The sequence below is a fragment of the Thamnophis elegans genome, chromosome 14 (genome assembly GCF_009769535.1).
Source record: "Thamnophis elegans isolate rThaEle1 chromosome 14, rThaEle1.pri, whole genome shotgun sequence".
Lineage (NCBI taxonomy): Eukaryota > Metazoa > Chordata > Lepidosauria > Squamata > Colubridae > Thamnophis > Thamnophis elegans.
Window position 1 is genome coordinate 20,035,786 of NC_045554.1, and position 25,560 is coordinate 20,061,345.

General features: G+C 46.0%; 1 protein-coding gene across 1 annotated transcript in view; it reads right to left on the minus strand.

Moving 5' to 3' along the window:
• The window catches only part of PRKCB (protein kinase C beta), a 242,315-nt gene that overhangs the window by 78,339 nt on the left and 138,416 nt on the right, over positions 1 to 25,560 (minus strand). Inside the window, 2 exon segments of the mRNA XM_032231081.1 lie at positions 802 to 948; positions 20,941 to 21,037. Coding sequence (XP_032086972.1) covers positions 802 to 948; positions 20,941 to 21,037 — 244 coding nt within the window.

Genomic DNA, 25,560 nt, shown 5'->3' on the forward strand with positions numbered 1-25,560 from the left:
CAGTTTTTTGCTGGGATTTTAGATAACCAATTGTAAAAGTTTCATGAAGATTATTGTATATATATTAATTATCATGAAGATTAATTGTGTGTATATGAATTATCTTGATTGCAGCAAGATAATTACTGTATTTTTTTCAGAGTATAAGATGCATCTTTTCCCTCCCCAAAAGAGGGTGAAAATCTGGGTGCGTTTTATACACTGAATATAGCATTTTTGGCTAAACAAAACCCCACCCCGTGCACCCTGTTTTTCACAAAAATGACGCACAGAGGGTTTGGGAGGCCTGCAGAGTGCTCCTGGAGGCTGGGGAGGACAAAAATGTGTGAAAACAGGTTTGTTTTTCACAAATTGGGGTTGTTTTTGCCCGCCCCAGCCCCCAGGAGCACTCTGCAGGTCTTCCAAACTCTCTGCATGCTCCTGGGGGCGGGAGAGGGCAAAGCCTTTTTTTAAATTTACCTCTTCAAAATCTTGGCGCATCTTATATTCTGGTGCATCTTATAGTCCGAAAAATACGGTAATATAATTAATAACATATAATAAATAATTTAGGAAGAATGATTACAGGAATTAGGTATGGCTAGTCTAGTGAAACAAAGGACTAGAGGTGACAGGACAATAGTGTTCCAATATTTGAGGGGCTGCCACAAAGAAAAGAGGACAAATATAAGAAACACTGGCTTAGTGTGTTAATCTACCTCATGTTGTTAGTATTGGTAAACCCTATTCAAGCAAACTATGGTTTAGCAGAAGGCTGGATCCCAGTCAGCAATGAAAAAGAACCTGAGTGGTTGCACACACCTTTCCGAAGCTGCCTTTCCCCAGCACCATAAGGAAGTTGAAGTCAGACAGTTTCATGCGATCACGGTTCCCATTGTTGTCAAATTTGGAGATGGTGTTGGGCATCTTTTCTTCCACAACTTTTGAACCTTGACCAATTCTGGCTCTCTAGAAAAGGAAAAGACAATGAAATGAAGGTAATGAAAGCATTGGATTTGCCTAGTCTAAAGAAAAGAAGAATTAGGGGTGACACGATAGCTTGTCTGAAATGGTGTAGGTTGTCCTGCTTGAGCAGGGGGCTGGTCTAGAAGACCTCCAAGGTAGCTTCCAGCTCTATTCTATTCTAAGCAGATGAAGACAAGCAAAGGAAGTCATAACTGTATATTCCAACATTCAACGTGCACCAGTGATGGCAGGAACACCTGGAGATTCTGGATGGGTTATTTATTTCTTTGTTTTTTTGTTTGATTTCTATGGCCGCCCATCTCAGTCAATGTCCATTACAGGCAGTCCTTGACTTACGAACCACAATTGAGTCCCAAACGTCTGTGGTTAACTGAGATATTTGTTAAGTGCATTTTGCCCCATTTTATGACCATTCTTGCTACAGTTGTTAAGTGAATGGGTGCAGTTGTTCAGTTGGTAACATTCTTGTGAAGTGATCAATGTGCTTCCCCCTTGATTTTGCTGGTCAAAAGGTTACAAAAGGGGATCACATGACCTTGGGAAACAGCAACAGTCATAAGTATGAACCAGTTGCCAAGCAGCTGAATTTTGACCACATGAACACAATGGTCATAAGTGTGAAAAATGGTCATAAGTCATTTTTCTCAGTGCTGTTGTAACTTTGAACGATCACTAAATGAACTGTTGTAAGTTGAGGACTATGTGTATTTCCAAACAATCTCTAGAGCCTTGTGAAGACAGCATAAATAAAATTAAAAAATTCTAATTGTTCTATTTGTTTCACAGCAACGAGACAGCCTTGGGGAAATCCTTCTTATCATCCAGGTTTCCTTGAGAGGAGAGAGTTGCCATTGCGAGTGTTTTCCTATGACATCAGATTTTTCTCTGTCTTTCTCACACACAAGCACACCCAGACACAATTCTTCAAAAGAGTTGTTTACAGGGAATTGCAGGGGGGCAGGGAGAAGAAGACCCCCATGCCAGTCCAGGGTCTTCCTTGGCAGCACTGCAGCCCTGAGAATCTGCACCCCACTTGGCTCCATGATGGATCTGTAGATGGAAGAGTTGTGGAGACTAGGAGACAAAGTGTGACTACTCAAATTCATGCCCCCCATAAGATGGACCCCTTCTTCCCCACCACTGCATCTGATGGAGAGAAAGAGAAGGAAAGAGGTTGCCCTACATGAGCCCTGCGGGGCAAGGGGGGAAGAAGAGAGACTCAGGACCCTGAAGTGGTGGAGGCTTTACCTGTTACTGCTACTCCAGCTTCCAAATCCCAAATGGGGAACATGGGTCAATTCCTAGCAACGGGAGGAAAAGGCTCCTTCCCTTCTTCCAAGCATCTCCCCCATGGGAACTGATGAGCATAGAGCAGCCACAAAGTCCAAGGAAAAAGGGACAGGCAGGACTAACACAAATCGGGCCACAAAAACAAGGGATGCCAGGAGAGAAGAGGGGTCTGCAGAAATGTCCTTCTTGGACCCTGGGCAAGGCTCTCGGGGTGCTTTTTCCTCACTTGCAGGGTTCAATGGCCTTGGAAATTCATTGCTTCTCTTTCCTTCCAGCTGCAACTTGATGATAGTGAAAGTTAGCTTCCTGCATTTTCCCCAATCAAACCTCAGCACCTGAAAACCTTTAGAAACTCTACTGGAACCTTTCCTATCACAGCCAAAAAACGCTGTTTCTGCATCTCTCGTTGAAAATAATTCGGAAGAAAATATAATAGGCTCTGCCTGTCCCAGCAGGAACCCAATTCTGAACTGGACTCAGCAAACACATTTTCAAAAGAGACGGACGGGGCTTCCTCCCTCTTTCCATAGCTCTCCATCACCACTGAGCACTCAGGAGCTTTCTGAAGGGGGGGCAGCATCGGCCTCCTCCCATTGAGCTGGGGGTGGGGACCATAACTCATTGGGACATAATTCATTAAACGCACAGGCACATACAGATAGCAATCTCATAATTTATTCATTTTAATTTCTGAGAAATACGTGGCATCAGAGGCACCTACCGGAGTTCAGCCTAGCATGAAATTCCATTAAGCTGAGTCAATTGGACGCTTCTCCAGGCTCCAGTAGAAGCCCAGAAGATCTACTGGTGCTTCCCTTGGCGAGGGGTTTGTAGTCCTCCCCCTGAAATCCTCCCTCCTCCTCCTCCTCCTCCTCTCTTCTTCCTCTTCCTTTCTTCCTCCTCTTCCTCTCTTCCTCCTCTCTTCCTCCTCTTCCTCCTCCTCCTCCTCCTCCTCCACCACCTCCCCCTCTACTGACATTTTGGAAGATGTTTGCTGATAGCATCCCTCCCCAGCCATCCCTCTGTTACTGAGGGCCGTCTTGGACCACATCACAAGCTCTTTGCTGTTTGTTGTCCAGACTGAATATAGTTCTAGCCACATGTCCAGGTTTCCTAAGCACCTCAAAGCCCCGACCCCACCAGCTACACTGTTTCCCTGAAAATAAGACCTCCCCGGATAATAAGCCCAATCGGCTTGTAAGCGCATGCACTAAAATAAGCCCTCTCCAAAAATATTGCAACACAGCAGCAGCCATGAGGTGACCACACTCACTGCCTCCTGCACCTCAAAAATAAGACCTCCCCAAAAATAAGGCCAAGTGCTTATTTCAGGGGTCTACGGTATGCTGGGAAGGCTAAGCCAGACTTTAGCCTAAACCCCTCGGCTGCCCTGTAATAATGGGATATTTGGCAGAGTCGGGGATGAGGGTGGGCGAGAAGCCCAGGGTCGCCTTGGCAAAATTAACTTTCCTCCACAAGTTGGATGATGGAGAGAGCCCACAGCCCCCCCCCCCGCCAGCGGCATCTGCGCTAAGTAAGGGGGTTGCGCTCCTTGCTTGTGGATTTGCTCTGGCTGAAGCCATTTTCTTCCAAATGTTAATTTATCTTGGATGGAGCTCCTGAGCTCTTGTTTTTCCTACGATGATGAAAAACTGTATTTCGCTCTCTGTGTCAAAGCAGCTGAAACAAAGCCGTCCCTGCAACACCAGGCTGAGATCGTAGGTGGCGTGAAGAAGGGTTGGGATAGAGAGAAACCTGCCTGAGTTGCCTTCATGGCTCCTTCTCAGCCTTTTTATTTCTTTTCCTCCCCCCTTAAACTCCTTCCCTGTTTCCTCTTCATTCTCCTCAGAACAATTCTGGGCACCAAGGGCCACCCAGAGGTTTCCATCAGCGCCTCTGTCCTGGTGAGCCTTGAGGGCTTACGGACTTGGCCCTTCGCCCAACTGCTGAGAGAAAGGGGTATCAAAAACGTTGTCGCTGTGACCACATAAAGCACCACCCATGTTTCAATGTATTATGGTCACAGCCTGACCTAAAGGTGCTTTTTCAGGAGGCAACTGGACTTCTTGTTTTTCTTTTGAAGACGTTTCGCTTTTCATCCAAGAAGCCTCTTTGGCTCTGACAAGATAGTGGGGAAGAGCTGAAGAAGCTTCTTGGATGAGAAGCAAAATGTCTTCAAAAGAAAAACAAGAAAGTCCAGTTGCCTCCTGAAAAAGCACCTTGGGGACAACCAGGACCTGGAGGACGGAGAATCTCTATGGACTTTTGCCCATCTTGAGATTTCTTGCCCCCAAGAGGGTGGGTGAGGGGCAACTTCTCTACACTTGCAGCTGATGCCTCTAGGGATGCGAGATGGACCCATTTCCCTGGCCGAGCCAAATATCTTCAAGGGACCAAAGGGGGTCCTGCCCTAGAGCCCCTCGGGGTGGGTTTTCTTTTGATATGACAGGGAGAAAAGCTAATTAAATATGGAGGGGATTGTTTACCATGTTCACCATTTAAATAGCTCAATCAAGTTTAATTAAATTTAAATGAAAACAAATTTACTACCTTGCCTAATCTTTTGGAGTGTGGCTCCCACTGTTAATCCCTGTCACACATTTCCTGGTACTGCCACCCTTTTACACACAATTGGTCAGCAAAATCCTCGGGGTGCCTGATTCTGTTTGTTCCGACCATGTGGCTTCTCCCTCCGCAGCCTTTTAGCTGGCAATAAGCTTTTCTGGACAGCAGGGAGACCCATCTGAGCAGGTGTGCCCTGGACTGCCCTCCACACACCATCAGTGGTTGCCACGTGTGGCCAATGCAGCTTCACGCCCTGCAAGGAGGAATCAGCCCCACTGAATCTCCAAGGCAGCCAGAGAAGTAGTTGCCTCAGCCAGAGTTCCTGCTTCCTTCCCAGCAGGTTTAAATAGGAAATTATTCTGCTATTGGATATTCCGCCTTCTCCCAACTCTGTTGTGGCTGAGTTTGGGTGACAAAAAGTGATTGAAAGTCACACAGGGGCTTTCTGTGACTGGGGTGGTGGTGGTGGTTAAAATGGTCCCCCTCTCTTCCAGTACTAGTCCAATACTTTAGCCATTCCTTCCCATTCCCCCTTTCAGGGCTTAAGATACAAAATACATATCAGGAATGTTTCAATTTATCTCCTTCCTTATAAATTTAGCAAATCATTTGCTGTCGCTTCTAATGGCCTTCTTGAGCTCATTGTTAACTGTCCAGTTGGTGAATCCAGAAAAAGAAACTCCTGGGACATTATTTTACCAAGAGTATAAAATTTTACTGAATAAAGCATATTGGCATAAAAGAAATTAAACCGGCTCTGGGTTTCCTCGCAAAAGCAAGCGTAGTTAATTCCCCCTTTTCCCTACGGGCCACCTTCAATCCAGTATGTCCACCAATCACTTCTGTTCATTTTGTTATGGGAAACAGCCAGCCACGCTGGGACATCTGCCCGGTGTGTCCTTGAGGTGGAAGCAGTGTCTCACGGAAGCTGACGGATGCTTGAATACCTTTTCTCCCTCCCTTGCATTCCATCCACCACCACCCCCGCCTCCCAGTTACTGTCAAGCTGCGAGCGAAGTAAAATGTAGGTGAAAATGCGAGTCAGTCTTGACATGCCGACCCCCCGGAAGAAGGGTAGACCTGAAACAATAATAAACATACATACACATTATTATTTACAATCCAACTATGGCTGCCTTCCCTATTGGGCTTGCTGAGTGGTCTTAGTGTGAAACGTCTTAACTAACCTCACTACCTGAACATCTGGAGCAGCCACTCACTCAACATCTGCTAATGGATAACCTTTCCACAGTCCTAGATATTGTCACTTTCCCTTGTGACATCTGGAGTGGAGAATCTTTTTTACCTCATAATGGTCCTCTCCCTTAATTGACTAGGATGGGAGGAGGAAGTTGACCTCTGACTGGTCTCAGTACAGATTCTGGAAAGGGCTTTAAAAGACTGCAATGAAATACTGGATGAATCCGCCTGAGGATTTTTGGCAACTTTAGCTCCACCATCATTGGATTTATGATCCGGATGATTTGGAAAGGCCATGTGCATTTGCACCTAACTTTTTGCACGGTTTCATCACGTTCTGATATTTAGTGGACAAATACTCCTTGTCCCCCACTCTAAATTCCCTCGGGGTGGTGGGGAATCTTAGCCAACCTGCTTGCCACTTTTTGACTTTCCCTAGCTTTACTCAGCACCTCACTCACAGTGGCCCATGTGCCTTTTAGAGTATCCAGCTAACTCAGCTAACATCACTGAGGATAGGGCTTCCATGGGCACGAACTCAGTCCCCATGACCACCTTGAAAGTGGTAAAACCTGTGCCTCTGTGCACCGAGTTGTTATATGCCACCTCTGTAAAAGGGAGGAGCACAGCCCAGTTAGTCTGTTGATAATTGCACCGAGTTGTTATATGCCACCTTGAAAGGCAGGAGTTCAGCCCAGTTAGTCTGTTAATAATTTACATAGCAGCACAGGTACAGCTTTAACAATGAATGGGAGAGTTCAGAAGTTCAATTGGTCTGAGGATGATAGGCAGAGCTAATTCCATGGGAAGAGCCTATCATTTTCAAAAATTCCTGCCGAAACTTTGCAATGAATGCACCCCCCTGTCTGAGATAATTGGCTTCGGGACCCCGTGTAGTCTGTAGATGGGCTGCACAAACATCATGGCTAGGACCCAGGTTGAAGGAATCGTCGGACACACCACAAAGTGTGCTTGCTTTGAGAACAAATCGATGACAGTCCAGATTACTGTGTTCCCAGCACTCTCAGGCAACTCCACAATGAAGTCCATGGATATCTCCTCCCACAGGTTAGCTGGGCTGGCTTCCAACTGTAGCAAGCCTGAGTCTTCCCAGGTAGGCGATTCCTGGATGCCCACACAAGGCAACTCGCCACATAAGTGTCTACTCTATGCCCTTTTTCATTTTGGGTCACCAACGCTGTCTCTTTACCAAAAGAAGGGTCTTCATAAATCCAAAATGCCCTGTGGGGTTTTGCATCATGGCTCCTCTTCAGGACCAATGTTCTCTGGCTGATTAGGATGTACAGTTTACCCCCCTTCCATGCTAAGCCCTCCTTTAATATCCGGACATCTTTATGTCTCTGGAACCATCCTCCGCCCCCAAGGCATCTTTTAGTGGCTGCGTCAATGGGTCCCCAGTCAGCTGTGGAGGGGGGGACACCGTTCTCTGCTGTCTCATAAGCGCCAGCACTGCCAGCTGCCTGGATTGGATAATGGAGTTAACTGCTTCTTCTCGGACACTGCAGTACTAGGGAATGCAAGAGAGGACATCTACTAAGAAATTCTCCCCCAACCCCGCCGGCAAGTAGCAAAGGATGAAATTGAAGTGATTAAAATACCTGGTCCACCAGACTTGCTTAGGGACAGCTTGCTCGGGGTCTTTAACGCCTCCAGGCTCTTGTAGACTGTCCACACTTCGAATGGAATCTTAACTATCCTCTAAAAACTAGCTCCACGTCAGAAAAGCCCATCGGACCACATAAGCCTCCTTCTCCCAGATGGCCCAGCGCCTCCCAGTATCAGATAACTTGCAAGGTACATGGTTGCAACGCTCCCTTTTTGTTCCTCTGGAGTAAAACTGCCCCAACTGCCACAGTGCTAGCATGTACCTGGATCACAAAAGGCTCATCTGGGTTTGGGTGCTTCAAGATTAGCTGAGAAGCAAAGGGCCACTTCAGCTTTTCGAAGGACCGATTTAAAGGCTGGCTTGGTTTGGACTTCAGCCCTCCTTCCCATCTTGAGCAATCTGGTGATTGCCAGCATGGGGATGAACTGATGAACTGCCAAAGTTTGCAAATCCCAGGAAGTTCTGTAGCTGCCTCTTGGTGCAAGGGAACTCCCATTCTAGGATCACTCTCACTTTACCATTTCCACCCCATCCTTGGAGATGCGGTACCCCAGGTAGTCTAGGCTGGTCTTTTGAGAGTCAGATTTAGATAGCTTTCTGTGCAACTGGGCTTTATGCAACTTCTCAAGAACTTCCCTCACTAGCCTTGCATGTTCTTCCATGGTCTTGGTATTCCAGGAGCCACAATAAAATGTCTCTATGTGGATCCGGGGCCTGAGGCTCACTGGCTTAATTAGGCAAGTTGCTGGTGCCCCTCCAGTAAAGGAGCCAACTAACCGTGAGAACTCCATGGGCTGCCTTAACTTCCTCAGCCTCAGTCCTAGTTTCTCCACTGTCTGAAAGATAATTAGGCACTGAGTGCACCCTGAGTCCAGCAAGGTCATTAGGCCCCTCCCTTATTCCTGGGGAGGGCACCAAAATCTCCACCCAGGTCATCATAGGGATGATGGTGCCACTGGCCATCGAATCATCTCCCCCTTCGCTTTCGCTCTTGTAGAAGACCAAGCTGGGCTTGTTATGGGTCATAGTTCCCTCCCCTTGGCTGGATTGGGGAGAGACAACCTGTTGAGCTTCCCATGTTTTCTCTTTGTGAGAAGTGGCCTTCCTTCCCACATCAGATACACACTCACCGGCTCTGGTGGGGCTTCTCCCCTGTGGCAGGGGGGTACACCCACTCTTCTTCCATGGGCCACTGGGTGTCTCTTGGGCATTCGAAAGGGCCGGTTCTCACGTGCAGCTTGCTCCCAGTACTCCATCAGATGGAGCTCCACATTTGTGGCTAACTGGTACCACACTTGAAGATTGCAGGGCACACACACCAGGGATAGGCAGTTTTGATACAGCTCCTTGTTCATCCCCTCCCATAATTTGTAGACCAGGATAGCTTGGGCCAATCTCTCAGGTGAGCCACCAGGCTACAAGAATCTTAGATGTACTCTGCCAATGGTCGCTAGGGAGCAGATGCGGTCTCTGCACACTGGGCTGCTGTGGGGTCTCACAGTGGCTACCTGAAAGCATCCAACTCTTGCAGCTTTAGAGCCCCCTTGCTGTGGAGAGACACTAATCATCCCGCTGCCCTCCCCTCCAGATTAGATGTAACAGCATTGACCGGTGAGCTTGTCCTGGTACTCCATGGCATCCCGTATAGTTCCAGATGTGGGTCAGGAAATAGGCCAAGTTGTCGGGTTGCCCATCAAAGCAGACTGCTAAGGGAGGCAACAGTCGGTCCTCTTGCTCCTCTTGCATTACGATCTACCCAGGCAGCAACCCCGCTGCTGCCAGGAGTGCCTGAACAGGGCTGCCTGTGCCGGCTCCTGCCCCACTGGTGGAGAGATGGCAGGGATGGATGCTGCCATCCCTTACTGTGAGGCTCTCACTGACCCGGGTGGAGTCAGCACCAACAGTTGCAGGAGGGGAGGAGACGGGGTTGGCAGTGATTTCATGGCCCTCGACTCCACTCCCGTGATTGCTGCCCTCAATGAAGTGACTCCTTGGACTTCCATCCCACTGAAGTTCTCCCTCAACTGTTCCATCAATGGACTGCAATCTGCGGCTGGGAATTTCCACTCATTTGGGTCATCCCACTCAGCTGCTCGTTCCACTTGCTACCCTGGGTCACCTTGACTCCAGGGGAGATCAGTTGGTCCTCTGCTTCCGCCACCTTCCTCACATGGCTTATCATCGGCCCTGGGGACCCAAAAAGGATCCTTCTGTTGCTCTGTGCCCCTTGAGTGTGGTCTGTTGCTCCAATTTCTTAGCCCTCTGGTTGCAGGGTGTGCTGGACATTTGCATCCTGGCTTTGGCTGCCCCTGGGGTCTCTTGAGAGGAGGCTTCCCCTGGCTTCGCCACCCCATCCCCATCCATTTTTTTTGTTGTATGCCAACATCTCAAAGCTGCCAAGCTGCTGCGGGATCCAAGTAGGCTGCTTCATTGAGAACTGGCTTAATGTCAACTGTCCAGTTAGTGAATCCAGAAAAAAAAACCCTCCTGGGACATTATTTTACCAAGAGTATAAAATTTTACTGAATAAACTACATTGACACAGAAGAAGCGAAATCAGCTCTGGATTTCCCCATGCAAAAGCAAGTGCAGTTAATTCCCTTGTTTCCCTATGGGCCACCCACAGTCCAATGCGTCCACCAATCACTTCTGTTCATTTTGTTATGGGAAACAGCCAGCCACGCTGGGACATCTTTCCAGTGTGCCCTTGGGATGCCAGAAATGTCTCGCTTCAAATGTTTTATTCATTTTCATTTTTCAATTTTGTACATTCACTTATATACTGAATATTTGCAATAATAATAATATAATAATAAAAAAAACCCAACCTAAACACAACTCATCATAAACCCAACCTGTCGCTTTCATACACCCCTTCTTCTCCCCCTCCAACTTTCCTTTCTCCCTCCAACAATCACCCCTCCTACTTCCCTTTCCCCTCCTATCTTCCTTTCTCGCCTTCCTCACCCTCCTTCCCCTCTCATCCTCCTTACATTCCCCTCTTCCTCCCTCCTTACTTCTCCCTCTTCTTTTCCTCTACTTCTCACTTTGGTGCATTTCTCTATTCATTAATCTATTCAATTACTAAAAATTGCGCTAAAAAGAAAAGAGAAGGAAAAAAAATAAAAAGAAAAAGAAAAAAAAAGAGAAAAATAAAAAGAAAAGATAAGGAACAACAGTATACAAGTGTATTCTTCTTATTCTATATATTGAGACTATATCTCCACCCACCCACCCACCCCCAATGAACCCCCCTCCCTAATCCCCTCCGACTTCCCAGGTCCCACACCCGGCACAGTTCAGTACCATTCACCTTTTAGAATATCTTATTAACAATAATAATGAAAATAAAATAAAAAGAACACTCCGAAAAAGAAAAAAAACGAAAAAAAAATAAAAAAAATAAAAATCTTTTGCATTATGCTCAGCCTCCCATCATTCTTAAAATTTAAACAGTATAGATCATTCCATTTATATTTTATCTTCGTCCCTTGCTTCTTTGATATTTACCCCCATCTTCCTGTAGACTCTCCAGATAGCCTTTCTTAACCTTATATTCAAATAATAGTTTATACAAAAATCAATTTACCTTCAAATACAGAGCAGTCTAATCATACTTTCGCTACTCATCTTCCTACCCCTCGTTTCTCATCTCTATTCCTCCCAAGCCCAAATTCCATAAGATTAGGATCTCGCCCTTCACTTTAAAATCCTGAGCTTTTTATGTTATACTTCAAGCATGTAAATCCGTAAAATGTGTGCCCAAAATCCATACCACTTCATTCAGTCCCAGGATCCCTTCATCGATATCCCGCTCCACCTTCCCTTCTGCCCCACTCCTCCCAACTCCATTCATCCCAAACCGCAATTCAAATAAATCTTGGTCCCCGCTTTCCTCACACCAGAAAACAATTCATGCGCAGTTTGGATTAAAATTCAAATAAGTCTTATAAAGATCCCATACAATATCTGTCCAAAATAAGCAATGCTTCTTTCCATTCCTCATCGGTACACAGCTTTACCATTTTGTACCAAACAGGAATCCTAAAATTTTAATCAGTCCAAGAGCTTAAAAAGTATTTTAAAGACATCGCTGGATCTTTATTCTTTACTCTTCTGCCCTTCCGGAAAGAGAAGGCAACCCTCTGCCTTATAACCACATGTCCTGCTGCTTTGAAAATATGGCTAAATCCTCAGTTTCCGCTCTTCTGCCTCTCCGGTAGGGGGAGAACAACCCCCTCCATCTTGTAACCAAGTGAATTGCTGCTTGTCTTTCCTTCACCTTGTCTTTCCGCATTTCCGAGTGAGTCAAGAAGCCCCGCCTTCAGAGTTTTATAATAAAAGTCCCGAGCTTCCGAAACAGAATTGAGATGAAATCTTTGATTCTCGAGTGTAACTGTGATTCCAACTGGAGCTTCCCATTTATACTGTATTTGACGATTTTTAAGCTCTTGGGTTAAAAAAGTATAGTCTCTCCTTGCTTGCAGCATCTGGAGTGGTATTTCTTTAAAGACAAACAAATCTTGCCCATCGATTCGGAGCCTGTTGTTATAAAACTTATGGATGATCACATTTCTGGATTCTCTTGTGAAAAAGTATATAATTATGTCTCTTGGAAGCTGTCGCTGTTCTGCTACACACGAATTCTGGCGATAGATTTTTCGAATATTCCAATCAAAATTGAATCCCGGACTTCCCACCGCTTGACTGAAAGCCTCTACAAACGTCTGTTTCAAGTTCTCTCCTTTCTTTTCGGGCAGTCCTCTGACTCTTATTGCAAACGCCTTTCTGTTATAATTTATCATTATAAGTTGTGTTTGAGTATCTCTAATCTCTTGTTGTAATGCTTGGATGTTGGAAGTCAAATTAGAATTAGCCTCCTCCAAAGTTTCCAGTTTAGTCTCCATTTCTTCGATATAATCTGTCAAAGTAGACATAGCTTCAAACATATCCACCTTTATTAGGGCAATCTTAGTCTGTATTTTGTCGCATAAATCCAGCACAAATTCTTTGATTTCTTGTTTAAAATCATTGAGTATTTGAAAAAGAAGCTCCTGTGTTAAGGAATCTCCAGTAGGGGGTGTAGGAGGCGAGGGCAGCGATTTACTAACAAGTTCTTTAAGCACATGCGGGGGGGAGCATTTTGCCTGCTTAGACCTGGGAGGCATTATAGATAAAAGCTGAGAATAAACAGATAAACAGTGTCTTCACCTGCTCAGTTCTCAATAAGTTATTTGTAGATTTTGCTTGTTAATGAGTAGCAGTCTCCGGGGAGATAAAGCCGGTTAATTACGTCATCAATCACCAACATAGTAAAAACGCCATTTTGCAGCACGATTGAACAAAGAAGTTTCAAAGGAAAACGAGGCTGGTGTTTAGATAGTTATAAAAAAAGGAACATCACAGGAGTAAAACCCGTTCGTGTTGGTCTTAAGTTGCTTTAAGCAGTTTATCATTGTCCTGAGGGGGGGGGATCGCCTGTCTAGGGCTGCAAAAAAAAAAGCAGCTGAGAAGAACTGGCTGGAGATAAGAGCTCAGTTACGCTGGATCTTTTCTCTGTTCGCAGCCCAAAGAAAAAAGAAAAGGGGCTGTGAACTACGAATAAATCCTAGCACCTGAGCTTCTGCCTGCCCCTTTCTGCCAAAAAGGGGTGATATCTATTGATCTTAATTAGATATACAGACCAGAACTCTGAGAGGAGCTCCGTTGAGCTCCTTCGGCGACAGGCTCCGCCCCCAGGAAGTCGGGATGCCAGAAATGTCTCATGGAAGCTAACAAATGCTTGAATACCATTCTCCCCCCCCCTTGCATTCCATCCACCCCCTTCCTTATTATTGTCAAGGTGTGGGCAAAGCAAAATATAGACGGAAGTGCGATTCAGTCGTGACACTCATGCTGTCATCCTGCACATTCTCCAAGTTCAGGGGACAGCACATTTTCTTATTTTCTTTATTAAAATCCAGTGACTTACAGCTGCTTGCAGGGGTAGAGCAGTGGTCCTCAATCTTTTCCTTACCACAGACCTTCTTTAAATACCTTTGTTGGCTGTTTTTTCCTTGTGCTGCCAAACACTCGACTCCTACTGTATTTTTCAGCGTATAAGACGCACCCTTTTCCCTCAAAAAAGAGGCTGAAAATCTGGGTGTGTCTTATACACTGAATACAGCATTTTTGGCCTACTGAACCCCCCAACCCCTTCACAAACATGGACGTGCAGAGGGTTTGGGAGGTTTGCAAAGTGCTACTGAGGGCTGGGGAGTGCAAAAAAAAGCAAAAAACAGGCCAAACTGCCCCCCAGCCCCCAGGAGCATTCTATAAGCCCCCCAAACCCTCTGCATGCCCCCCTTTTTTGCAAACAATGGCCCGTTTTTTGAAAAACAGACAATTTTTTGCTCATTTAGGGGGGCAGCTCCCAGGAGCAATCTACAAGCCTCCCAAAGCTCTGCATGCCCCCCCCCCTTTTTTGCAAAAAGCGAGGTGTGCAGAGGGTTTGGGAGGCCTGCAGAATGCAAAAACTTTTTTTTAAAATTTACCTCTTCAGAATCATGGTGTGACTTATATTCCAATGTGTCTTATAGTCTGAAAAATACAGTAAGTACTTGATAAGCTAGTGGAAAATCAGCACCCCTGTTGACTGACTAAAGCTCTGGTCCCGGTGACTGATCCAGTTTGGACCCTGCAACTTTATCCTGGGACAAGTAGATTTGCCTTCATTTGTGAAGGTGTCCCTCTGCAGATGTGGAGTTGGTCACAATGTGCAGCCACAAAATCAAAGCTCTTCCCCAGGGGCAGTTCAAGCAGCTGCATCTTTCACAAGGCTCAAACAACTGACTTCTGTCTACAGGCTGTCCTTGCTTAATGATGGATCGTTAGTGACCAGTCTCATCTGTTATCATGAGACATCCTTCATTTTATCTAATATGTCCTCTCTTACAAGCTATACAGATGAATCTTCATTTACTGACCATTTAAACTTATGGCAGCACTGAAAAAATAGACTTGCATCCAGTTTTCAAATTGCGGCTTTTCCAGCCCCCCCCCTCCCAAGCAGTCATAAGATTACAATTTGGCAAAAGGTGCACATTTACAACAGTCGCTGTGTCCTCTGGACACATGGTCACCATTTGGGACCTTCACAGCTGGCTTAGAACAAGCAAAGTCAATAGGGAACCAAAGGAAGTCACAAATTGCAGTCATGTGACATCACACTTAACAATCCCCAATGATTCGCTTAACAATTGCAGCTGGCTCATGGAGGTCTCCCTGAAATCCAATGAAGGGGATAGAACTCTGACCCATTACAAGCCTGGTCTGGTCTTCTACAAGAGCGAAAGCAAAAGGGAAGACGACCCGATGGCAAGTAGCACTATCATCCCTATGATGACCTGGATGGAGATTTTGGTGCCCTCCTCAGGAGTAAGAGGGGGCCCTCATGGCCTTGCTGAGGCGGAGGAAGTTAAGGCAGCCCATGGGGTTCTCCCAGTTAGATGGCTCCTTTACTGGAGTGGCACCAACAATTTGCCTAATGGAGCCAGTGAGCCTCAGGCCTGGGACCCACACAGAGACTATTCATTTTATTGTGACTCCTGGAATACTGAGACCATGGAAGAACACATAAGGATAGTGAGGGAACTACTTGAGAAGTTGTGTAAAGCTTGGTTGTATAAGAAGCTATTTAATCTGACTTTTACCAGACCAGCCTAGGCTACCTGGGGTACCGCATCTCCAAGGATGGGGTGGAAATGGACCCGAGGGCAATCATGTGGAATGGGAGGCCCCTCGGAATTGGAGGCAGTTACAGAGCTTCCTGGGATTTGCAAACGTTTACTGGCAGTTTGCCCAGATAGCCCTGTCCATCAACAGATTGCTCAAGATGGGGAGGAGGGCTGAAGTCCAAACTAAGTCATCCTTTAAATTGGCCCATCGAATGCCAAGAGGCCTTCGTAAAGCTGAAGTGGCTCTTTGCTTCTGAGCTGATCTTGAAGCACTCAAACCCAGATGAGCCTTTCATGATCAAGGCAGATGACAGCAGTGTGGCAGTTGGGGCAGTTTTATTGCAGAAGAACGAAAAGGGGGAGTTGCATCCCTGTACCTACACATCTTGCAAGTTATCTGATACTGGGAGGCGGTGGGCCATCTGGGAGAAAGAGGCTTATGTGGTCAGATGGGCAGTTTTAGAGGGAATGGTGGACAGACCACAAGAACCTGGAGGCATTAAAGGCCCCGAGGAAGCTGTCCCCTAAGCAAGTCCAATGAGCCCAGTATTTTAATCATTTCAATTTCACCCTTCACTACATGCCGGGGAGGGGGGGATTTCTTAGCAGATGCCCTCTCTCACATACAGGACCATCTGAGAGGAAGTAGTTAACTCCATTATCCCATCCAGGCAGCTCGCAGTGCTAGCGCTCGCGAGGCAGCAAAGAACAATCTCCCCACAGCTGGCTGGGACTTTTAAATGTAACCACTAAGAGATGCTTTGGGGGCAGATGAGTGGTTTTAGAGACATAAAGATGGCCTGATGTTAAAGGAGGGCTTGGCATGGAAGGGGAGTGTATTGTACGTCCCAGCTAACCAGAGAACCTTGAAAAAGGGCATAGAAGCTTATTGATGGCGCATACAGCCAGTTGCCCTGTGTGTGCCTCCATGAAACAGCTACCTGGAAAGCCTCCAGGCTTGGTACAATTGGTAGCCAACTCAGGTAACCTGTAGGAGGAGATATCTATGAACTTTATCGTGGCGGTGCTTGAGATTGCTGGGAACACAATAATCTGGACTGTCATCAACCTGTTTTTAAAGTAAGCACACTTTGTAGTGTGTCTGAAGATTCTTTCTGCCCGGGTGCTAGCCAAGATGTTTGTGCAACACATTTACAGACTACACAGGGTCCTGAAGTACATTGTCTCGGACATGGGGGCGCAATTTACCGCAAAAGTTCGGCAGGAATTTTTGAAAATGGTAGGCTCCTTCCAGGGACTTAGCTCCACCTATCATCCTAGTACCAATGGGGCTTCTAAATGCACCAACTCATTAATAGAGCAATACCTACACTGTTATGTAAATTATCAGCAGACCTATTGGGCTGAGCACCTGCCTTTCACAAAGATGGCATATAACAACTCAGTGCACAGCAGCATAGGTTTTACCCCTTTCAAAGTGGCCACGGAAACTGAGTTCGTGCCCATGCCAGAGCACTCATTAGCTGACTGGATGGATAATCTAAGAGCCATGTGGCCCTCTGTGCCTCAAGCACTAAATAAAGCTAGGGAAAGCCAAAAAAAAGGGGGAAGCAGATTACCCCTCCCCTCAGGGAATTTAGAGTGTATTTGTCCACCAAGTATCTAAACCTGAGACAGAGCCTTATAAAAAGTTAGATCCCAATACTAGAGCCTTTCCAGACCATCCAGATCATGAATCCAGTGATGGTGGAGCTGAAATTGCCAAAAAGCAATAGGTGGGCTCATCTGATATTTCACTGCAGTCTTTTAAAACCCTTTCCAGAATCTGGGCTAAGACTAGTTGAAGGACCACCTCTAGTTATGAGAAAGGAGCACTATGAGATCAAAAACATTCTGGATTCCAGATCATCACAAGGGAAAAATTATAATACCTAGTACGGTGGAAAAGCTACCGGTTAGCAGACGTTGAGTGGGTGGCTGCTCCAGACATTAGAGCAGCGGGGTTACTTAAGAAGTTTCACACTAGGTACCTTCAACGGCCACAATAAGGAATGTAGCCGTAGTTGGGTTATAGGTAATAATACGTATGTATGTTTATTATTATTTCAGGTCTATCCTTCTTCCGTCGGGTCAGCATGTCAAGACTGACTCACACTTTCACCTATATTCTGCTTCGCTCGCAGCTTGACAAAAAAAGGGAGGGGGTGGAATGGAATGCAAGGATGGGGGGAATGGCTTCCAAGTATCCGTCAGTTCCTGTGAGACATTGCTTCCACCTCAAGGACACATCCCAGCGTGACTGGCTGGTCAAAATGAACAGAAGTAATTGGTGAATGTAATGAACTGTGGGTGGCCCATAGAAAAAGAGGGAATTAACTATGCATGCTTTTGCAGAGCTGGTTTTGCTTATCCTGTGCGAATATGGTTTATCAGTAAAGTTTTATACCAGTGGTGGGTTGCCAATTTTTTTGCTACTGGTTCGTGCGCGCTCCCGTGCGCATGCACAGAAGCATCTGTGCGGGTGAGCAGAGCCTCCCATCGCCGCTACTACTGATTCACCCAATCCAGGCCAAGCCAGCAGCAACTCACCTCTGTTTATACTCTTGGTAAAATAATGCCCCAAGATTTTCCTTTTCTGGCTTCACCAACGGGACAGTTGACATTGAGATGGAAATTGATCATAAAAAAGGAGAGGTGTGTTTCATGTGAAATTTTGGGAGAGATTTGTGTTGTTTTATTGAGATTTCTGAGTGTGTTTTTCTGGCTTTGGCCTAGCTACTGGACTTTCTGTTCCCTAGCAACCGGGGGGGGGCGCGATGGAGTCAAAGAGGAGGGGCTAAAATACAAAATTAAAAATATTAGAGGTGAAACCTTGCGAGGAGGAGGAAAAGGAGGAGAGGGAGAGGCTGGGAAAGGGGTGGGGTGAAAGCTTGTGAGGAGGAGGAGGGGCGGGGGGCTGTAAGAGGGGGAGGGGGAATGGTAAAAGGTTGCAAGGAGGAGGAGGAGGAGGAGAAAAAGGAGAACGAGGAGGATGCTTGGGGATGTGGATAAAGAAGATATTTTCCCCTTCATGGAAGAATCAGGACATTGCACCATCTTGTTCAACATAAAAGGAATAAGAAAATATATTGCACTGAAAGGGAGACTGGGAGGAGAACTGGGAGGTGGGTACAATACCCAGGAGTGAAAGAGCACAAAAAACACTTGCCCAGGGCTCCCTTGGGCATGGCAAACAGGAAGGGACAAGTAGAAAAGACCACCTTCTGGTGGCTTCAAGGCCTTCAGCTGTGTTAGTGACTAGGGCGATAGCCCAGCCAATTTATAAGGCACCATGCTGAAGAGGGCTGGAGTAGTCTTCCAAAAACATGTCCAAAGGGGTGATGGAGAAAGTTCTGATCTCAGGGGTGGCACAGAGGGACTGACTTCCTGAATCTTTGTGGTCCTATGGAATACTGAAAGCATGTCACACAGGTGCTCTCACAAGATAGTTACCCCACTGAACGCAGACAACTTCAAAACGCCAATTTCTCAGAAAACAACATCTTTTTATGCCCCATGGTTAGAATGCAGTATTGCAGGCTAATTCTGCAAACTGCTAAGAGTTTGATCCTGACCAGCTCAAGGTTGACTCAGCCTTCCATCTTTCCAAGGTCAGTAAAATGAGGACCCAGATTGTTCTTTTCTAAAAAAATAAAGCAATCTTTTAAAAGAGATGTGAGGCAGGGCAGTCCCAGCAGGCTCTTCCTTGTCTGTTCCTTGTCTGATCCACAGTCTCTTCTTCCCAAATCATTGAGCATAATTTATCTGGCCTTTAGATTTGCAACAAGGCATCCTGGTTTATTTGACACTATTGTGACATTCATCCAAACAGTTTAAACCTCTTAGCCAGACTCAAGGGTCTCATATCCATCTGTGGTGGAATCTCCAGCTAGACTGAAGGGAGGGGCTAAGAGGGGGGCAGGTTTAGAGTCCTTGCCCTGCAGGGAGCAGCAGACCTCTCCCAGAATGCCCGGAGCCTTGTCTGACCATTCCCAGGGGAATGCAGTCCGTCTGATTTGTGTAACAGAGGTGATTAACAACAGAGCTTATGCTTGAGACTGCTCACGAGTAGTTCTGGGTTTCCTTCTTCCTGACATCATGGTATCAAACCAAACAGAGTGAGTGGATTAGCCACTTCATTTGTAGGTATGTTGGATCCTGCATCAGTAAGAATAGGGCCAATTCTACATACTGGGTTTCCCAATTTGGTCTCGTGGTTAAGGTCCCAGGCTAGAAGCTGTGAGAAACAGGTGAGCTGACTGGCAGACTTTGGGCCAATCACCAGGAGACCGTGAGTTCTGGCGAGGTCTCACTTGCATCTTCAGGCTGGTGTTTTCGGCTTAAAGCATGGTCGGAGCTGCCGTCTTTCTATAAATCTTGGTGGGGGTGGGGTGTAAACCAAGATTTATAGAAAGATGGCAGCTCCGACCACGCTTTAAGCCGAAAACACCAGCCTGAAGATGGCGAGTGAGACCTCGCCAAAACGTTGCCAAGACAATCTCAAATTTACATGGGAAAAGACCCAAATACAACAAGACCAACATACCTACACCCGTGCAAATCCAGAAATATATATATATGCTGGTCTTGTTGTATTCAGGTCTTGACTAAAACTTCTAAAATAAAATAAAACAAATAACAATTTCCAGAAATGAACAAAGAATCTCATGAGGATGGAATACAGAAGCGGAGAAGTGCCGGATGAGTGTTACCTGACACATGAATAGGGATTGGTGGTGGTGGGGATACCCATTGCCTTTTTCTGTAGGAATAGGATTTGCAAGACAAGACAAGATTCACTGTTGCAATACTAAGCAAATTGGCTCGTCTGACTTTTTCTAATTGGAAAGTTGTGTGCAACGTTTTTCTGGGTTAGGAATGGAATGAAATAGAATAGAATAGAACAGAATATAATATAGAAATAGAAATTAAAATAGAATAGAATAGAATAGAATTTGGAATAATAGAACAGAACATAATATAGAAATAGAAATTAGAATAGAACAGAACAGAATAGCTTTATTGGTCAAGTGTGATTGGACACACAATCACACTTGTCTCTCATGCAGTAGCTTTCGGTGTACATGCAAAGCAACAGAATCATCATCACCATCACCATCCCAATAACAGGGGGAAGTAAAGAAGTTAATAAGACAGCTAAATGAGAATCCTACAGCCATGCTGGGTACACAGACGTAAGGCAGTGCTGTGGGAACGAGGCATTTACCAGAGTGTGGCAGGAGGGAAAAAGCTGCCTTCGTGTCTGATTATATTGGCCTGCAATGCCCTGCAATGCCCTGTAGCATCATCCCATGGAGAGAAGTAGAAACAATCTATGTCCAATTTCTCCAGATATTTTCTCAGCCTTCCTTCTGACCCGTGCAATGGACAGATATTTGTCCTATTAATGCCAAGGGCTCAACTGGCCAGATAAACCAGGCATCTCCCAGAACCCAGGGCTAACCCAAGTTAAGCTCTTGGGGCCCCCTGCTTGGTGAGGGCCACGGGAGGAGGCTTCAAGGGCTGGCTTCCCGAGAGCCGTCCACGATGGGGTGGCCTTTTGGAAAAGCAACTCACCTCAAACTTCTGCCTGAACTCCTCATTGCCTTCTTCACCTTCAGCTGGGACAGGGACGTTGAAGTATTCTCCCTCTTCCTGGCTCAGGAGCTTAAACCTGGAGAGAGGAACAGGGAGTTGTCAAAGAAGGTGTGTCCTGTTCTCTTTTTTTAATTAGTTGTGCTCACTTTTAAAGAAAGGAATGGTCCAAGCAGAAGATGCACAGGTAACAGAGGTCGACACTCAAGCACCCCAAGAACAGAAGCGGACGAGAATGGAAACCTTGATTGAGGGCATTGCGCTGTGGGTGATGCCTCTGAACCCTTTCCCCACATCCAAAAATGCTTAAAAGAAGCAAACAAAACCCACAAAGAGGCAGAATGGGGCAAATGCATGCTTTGGTTTGCAGGTTATTTTTAAAATCGGCAATTCTGTCTTTTTAAATTCAAATTTTCCTTTTTTAATTGTATAAAATGCAAAAAAAGGAAAAGAAAATAGGAAATGAAGGGAAGGGAACAGAAAAAGGGGTGTGAAATGCAAGGGGGAAGAGAAAAAGAAAGAAAAGGAGGCATTGACTTCCAACTCTTCCTAGCACAGTATAAGATAAATACACTCCAACCTCAACTTTTGGCTTCTACACATTAATTTCTATAACACCAAATCTTTCTAATCAAGAAAACCAAAATCAAAGTTTTATTTTTTTTAATTGAATACTTTATTTAAAGAGGAAAATATGTTCTTATTTAAATATCACTTCTGGAATTTGTGTTTGTCAAGAAAAAAAATGGGCAGTTTTTTCTCTCCCTCTTGCTGCTCACTCAGCCTACTTAACATTGGGCAGCCAATTGTGCCTGCAGAGGAGGCCTGTGTGGCTCCAGACCAAGAGAGGATTTTCAAGATTAAAGGGAGGAAGAAGCATCTCCTGCTGGAGGATGGGGACTGAGCAGACAAGACGGGATTTGCATCGTACCAAGGCCCCTTCCTCTCCCCCTCCCTCTCCTCTGGGTATGTACCATGGCTCTTTAGAGATGAAAAACGGATGGGAGCTCTCCTCCTCGCAGAGTTTATTTAAGCCAAGTACTGTGACAAGGAAAATTACTTAGATCTCCACTTACTGGTTTTTAAAAATGCGGCACGTAGCTGCTTACCATATATTTTACATGCTCTCTAATGTGCTCAGCTGGTGGAGTCAAACTGGAGCCCAGACCGCAGGTGACAAGGAAGCCAAAGGAAATAGGAGAGACGGAAGAAGGACCTGGCTGTCAGCCAATGCACAGACAGGGCACATTGTCCCCAGTGGCCCTAAGCCTCTGAAGGCCACTCCTGACCCCCCTGGCTGCCCGAGTCCTTATGGAAGGCTAGCACTGTGAAAGGGCCAAGTGATAAGAGGCTTCCCTTCCAAACATCCCTCCCCCCCCCCCAGTGCCTTCTCCCCCATGGCTTTGGCCGAGCCCACACATCACGCTTAATCTGCTAGTGACTGGTTATGCCCAATAAACATGCCAGGCTTGATTAGCTTTCACCCAGACTGGATTTGGGCAGAATGAAGCCCTAAGTTACAGGGAGCCATAAAGGCTCTTTTTTGGCAAGGTCTTGCAGACAACAAGGCCGCCTGACAACTGAACTTGGAAAGCATGCCATCCAGATGAGTAACAGGCCCAAGTTGGCATGTGGAGACGTTGTGATTGCATGCCGAATCAAAGCGTATCTTAATCAATTATCAAAGGTCATGTGAGCCACTTAATTTATGGAGACCTTCGTAAATGACATTGGAACTGTAATGAATGAAAATAATTTTGAGAGGTGCCTTTAAGCTATAGCTTGCTTAGCTTATGCTTAAATTCTCTCAAGTGTCCCTTTTTGTGACTTGCCATAAGGTGTGTGATCACAGCCCTTTGTTTAGATTTTCATTTAATGTACTCTAAAAGCAGGTTAAGCAAGATTCCCCCACCCCAAGTCTCTCTCATTAACCGCCCAGGTTGGAGGGGTTTGGCAAATACACCAAAAGAATATTGTCACAACTCTGCCCCTGGATATCAACTTCCATTTTCCATTAGCTTCATTAAACCTTCCTTAGCTAGCATTTCAGCAAGGAACAGAAATGCTAGGATATTCTGCTTCTTCAAATGACAGGATAAATCATTTTACGACTCCAAGATAATCTACAGGATTCAATCCTAGTATGATGTAACATCCCAGTTTTACTGGGTCAACCTATTTGGGAAGAGTCTGGGGCAATGCCCTCTCTGCTCAGTCAAATGCCTTTTCAGTGCCAGGCAGCCAAGAAAACAAAGTGAGGAGCAAAGCCACAGCACCAGAAACAACATTGGCACTTGCCACCCCCTGCCATTGTGCTAATACTTGAATGAGGCAGCCCTACCTCAGCTGCCAACATCTGTAACAGTAGAAAGGTACGGAAATACATGATTCAGCGTGAATTGGCTTTCATATACACATTCTAGCAAGCAGCTGATCTCAATGTCCTTCTGGGCATATTTTTACAATATACAAAATATTACTAAATTAATATTAATATTAATTAACATACAATGTCATTTTGTGAATATCTAAGTGCACACATCCAGTAATATATATTGTATACGTATTGTGCATCATTTATACTGCAAACCACATCACTTTTGGAAAACTGAGGTTCAGATTAAAATATGCAAAATGAATAACTTAGCATAAAAATATAAATAGAACAAAATTCTCCTCCTCTTGCCTGGGAATCAACATTAAAACTGCATCTCTTGATGGAAAGAAATGAGCGAGTTTACATTATTTATCCATCACTGGAAATCCTCAGATGCAGGAATCCATAAATGGTTCTTCACTTAGGACAGCCAAGCCATCAGCGCCTTTCTCAAGAACTGGCCTGGACAGATAGCATTAATTTGCCTCCCCTTCCCTGCCCACACTTTAAACATTCAATTCTCAACTTCACTTGAATGGGTACTAAAACCCTTCTGCCCAGGGGTGGGTTCCAGCTGGCACTACTGCCGGTTCACTCGTCTGTGCACTTTGCGCGAGGGCGGCGACGGCGACGACGCACAGACGGTCGGCGTCTTTCTATCATCTTGGATACCTGGGTGCCCCTGCGTGCCCCGGTTGTCGTCTGCTCGACCTGGTGAGCCCACTAACTTTATTTGCGAGCCCCTGGTCCTGGAAGTCGCCCTAGAGCAGCGGAACGGCGGCAGCGGGAATTGGATGAAAAATGGCTGCCTGAGCTTTTCGCTCTCACGAATGGAACTCCCCCGCTGTTCTTTTTAGATTTAAGCAGTGTGGGGTTTGGAGAGGAACCCTGGATTTTCACCTACAGCCTAGAAAGAAGGAGCGGTGAGCTTGGGGATTTATAATTGGCTGTTACCATCTTTTATTACTACTACCATCTTCCATTGCCCTAAAGAGGAGGGGAAACTATCGTGGCTTGGGTGAGCGAATTGAGTGACGATCTAGCCACCACCATCATAGCTCGCCTGAACGCCCGCCCCTCCCCTATCTTGTGCTGTTGTGCCTACCTCTCTCGCCGTTGTAGCCTCTCCTTTTATCCTCCCGTGTGTCGGACAATTTCTTTTCCTGCCTGCCCCTGCTGCTGCGGAGCCTTGCCTGCCTGTTTCCCTGTTTTTTTCATTCAACACGAGTTTTTCACTGCCTGGCCTGCGACCATCGGCATTGGCCTGGAACAGCCGCCCTTCTCCACCGCTTGCTACCACCGCTGCCCTGGAACATCTAATGTGAGCAGCGACCACCTGATTTAACACTTGACACCTTATGGTGTACATACTTATGGTGCATTCGGTTTGGGGAAAGGAGTGATAGAGGATGGCAGCTTCAGGGACAGGGTCTTGGCGTTTTAAAAACTGGTCACCAAGCTGGCACCCTCCCCTTCTCCCTTTCAACTGGTTCCAGCCATTTTTAGACCTTAGACATCTAGACTTTGGCCCTCCCAGGACTTTAGGAGAGGGGGAGGATAAGATATCCCCCTGCACATCATCCTTATATCTCCTATGGACCGTTATTGATGATTATTCTACGCTTTATCTTGACTTGGAGGGTGTGAGACTGCAAAGCTGGTGCTTGTTAATATCTGGGGCTTACGCTTTGCCCCCCCTCCATCTACAACCATCCTACATAATACGGACCTTGGACCTTGGCCTTGGATCTTTCTGGAACTTGGAGGAAGGGAGGTTGGCTCTTCCGGAACTCATAATTTAAACTCTGTGTCTGCGCAATTTTAATCGGGTATGCTGAGTGTATGGGATTGAATGTGTTAGTATGAAAGATCCACTTTTAGTATTATTATCGCTGTATCTTTTCTGTGTTTTTAACTATATTGTGGGGACTGTTTGTGTGAGTGTCTGAGTATGTCTGATTCGGAGGACCTGGCGGGGTATGCGGGGGTCATTGGGGTGGTTGGGGGAATTACATCCACGGGAGAGAGTCGGAGCATTGCGGTCATAACAGGGAGAGGCAGATACGGCGGGGACTTTAGGGCTGGCCATTACCGGGGAAGGAGGGTTCGCTATATTGCAGAGATCCCTCCTTCCGGCCCTATGAGTCCCACTCCAAGGTCAGATGGCGTGAGCAATCAGGACCCTGGTCTCAGGCTGCTGTCGCTAAATGCCAGGTCTGTTGTTC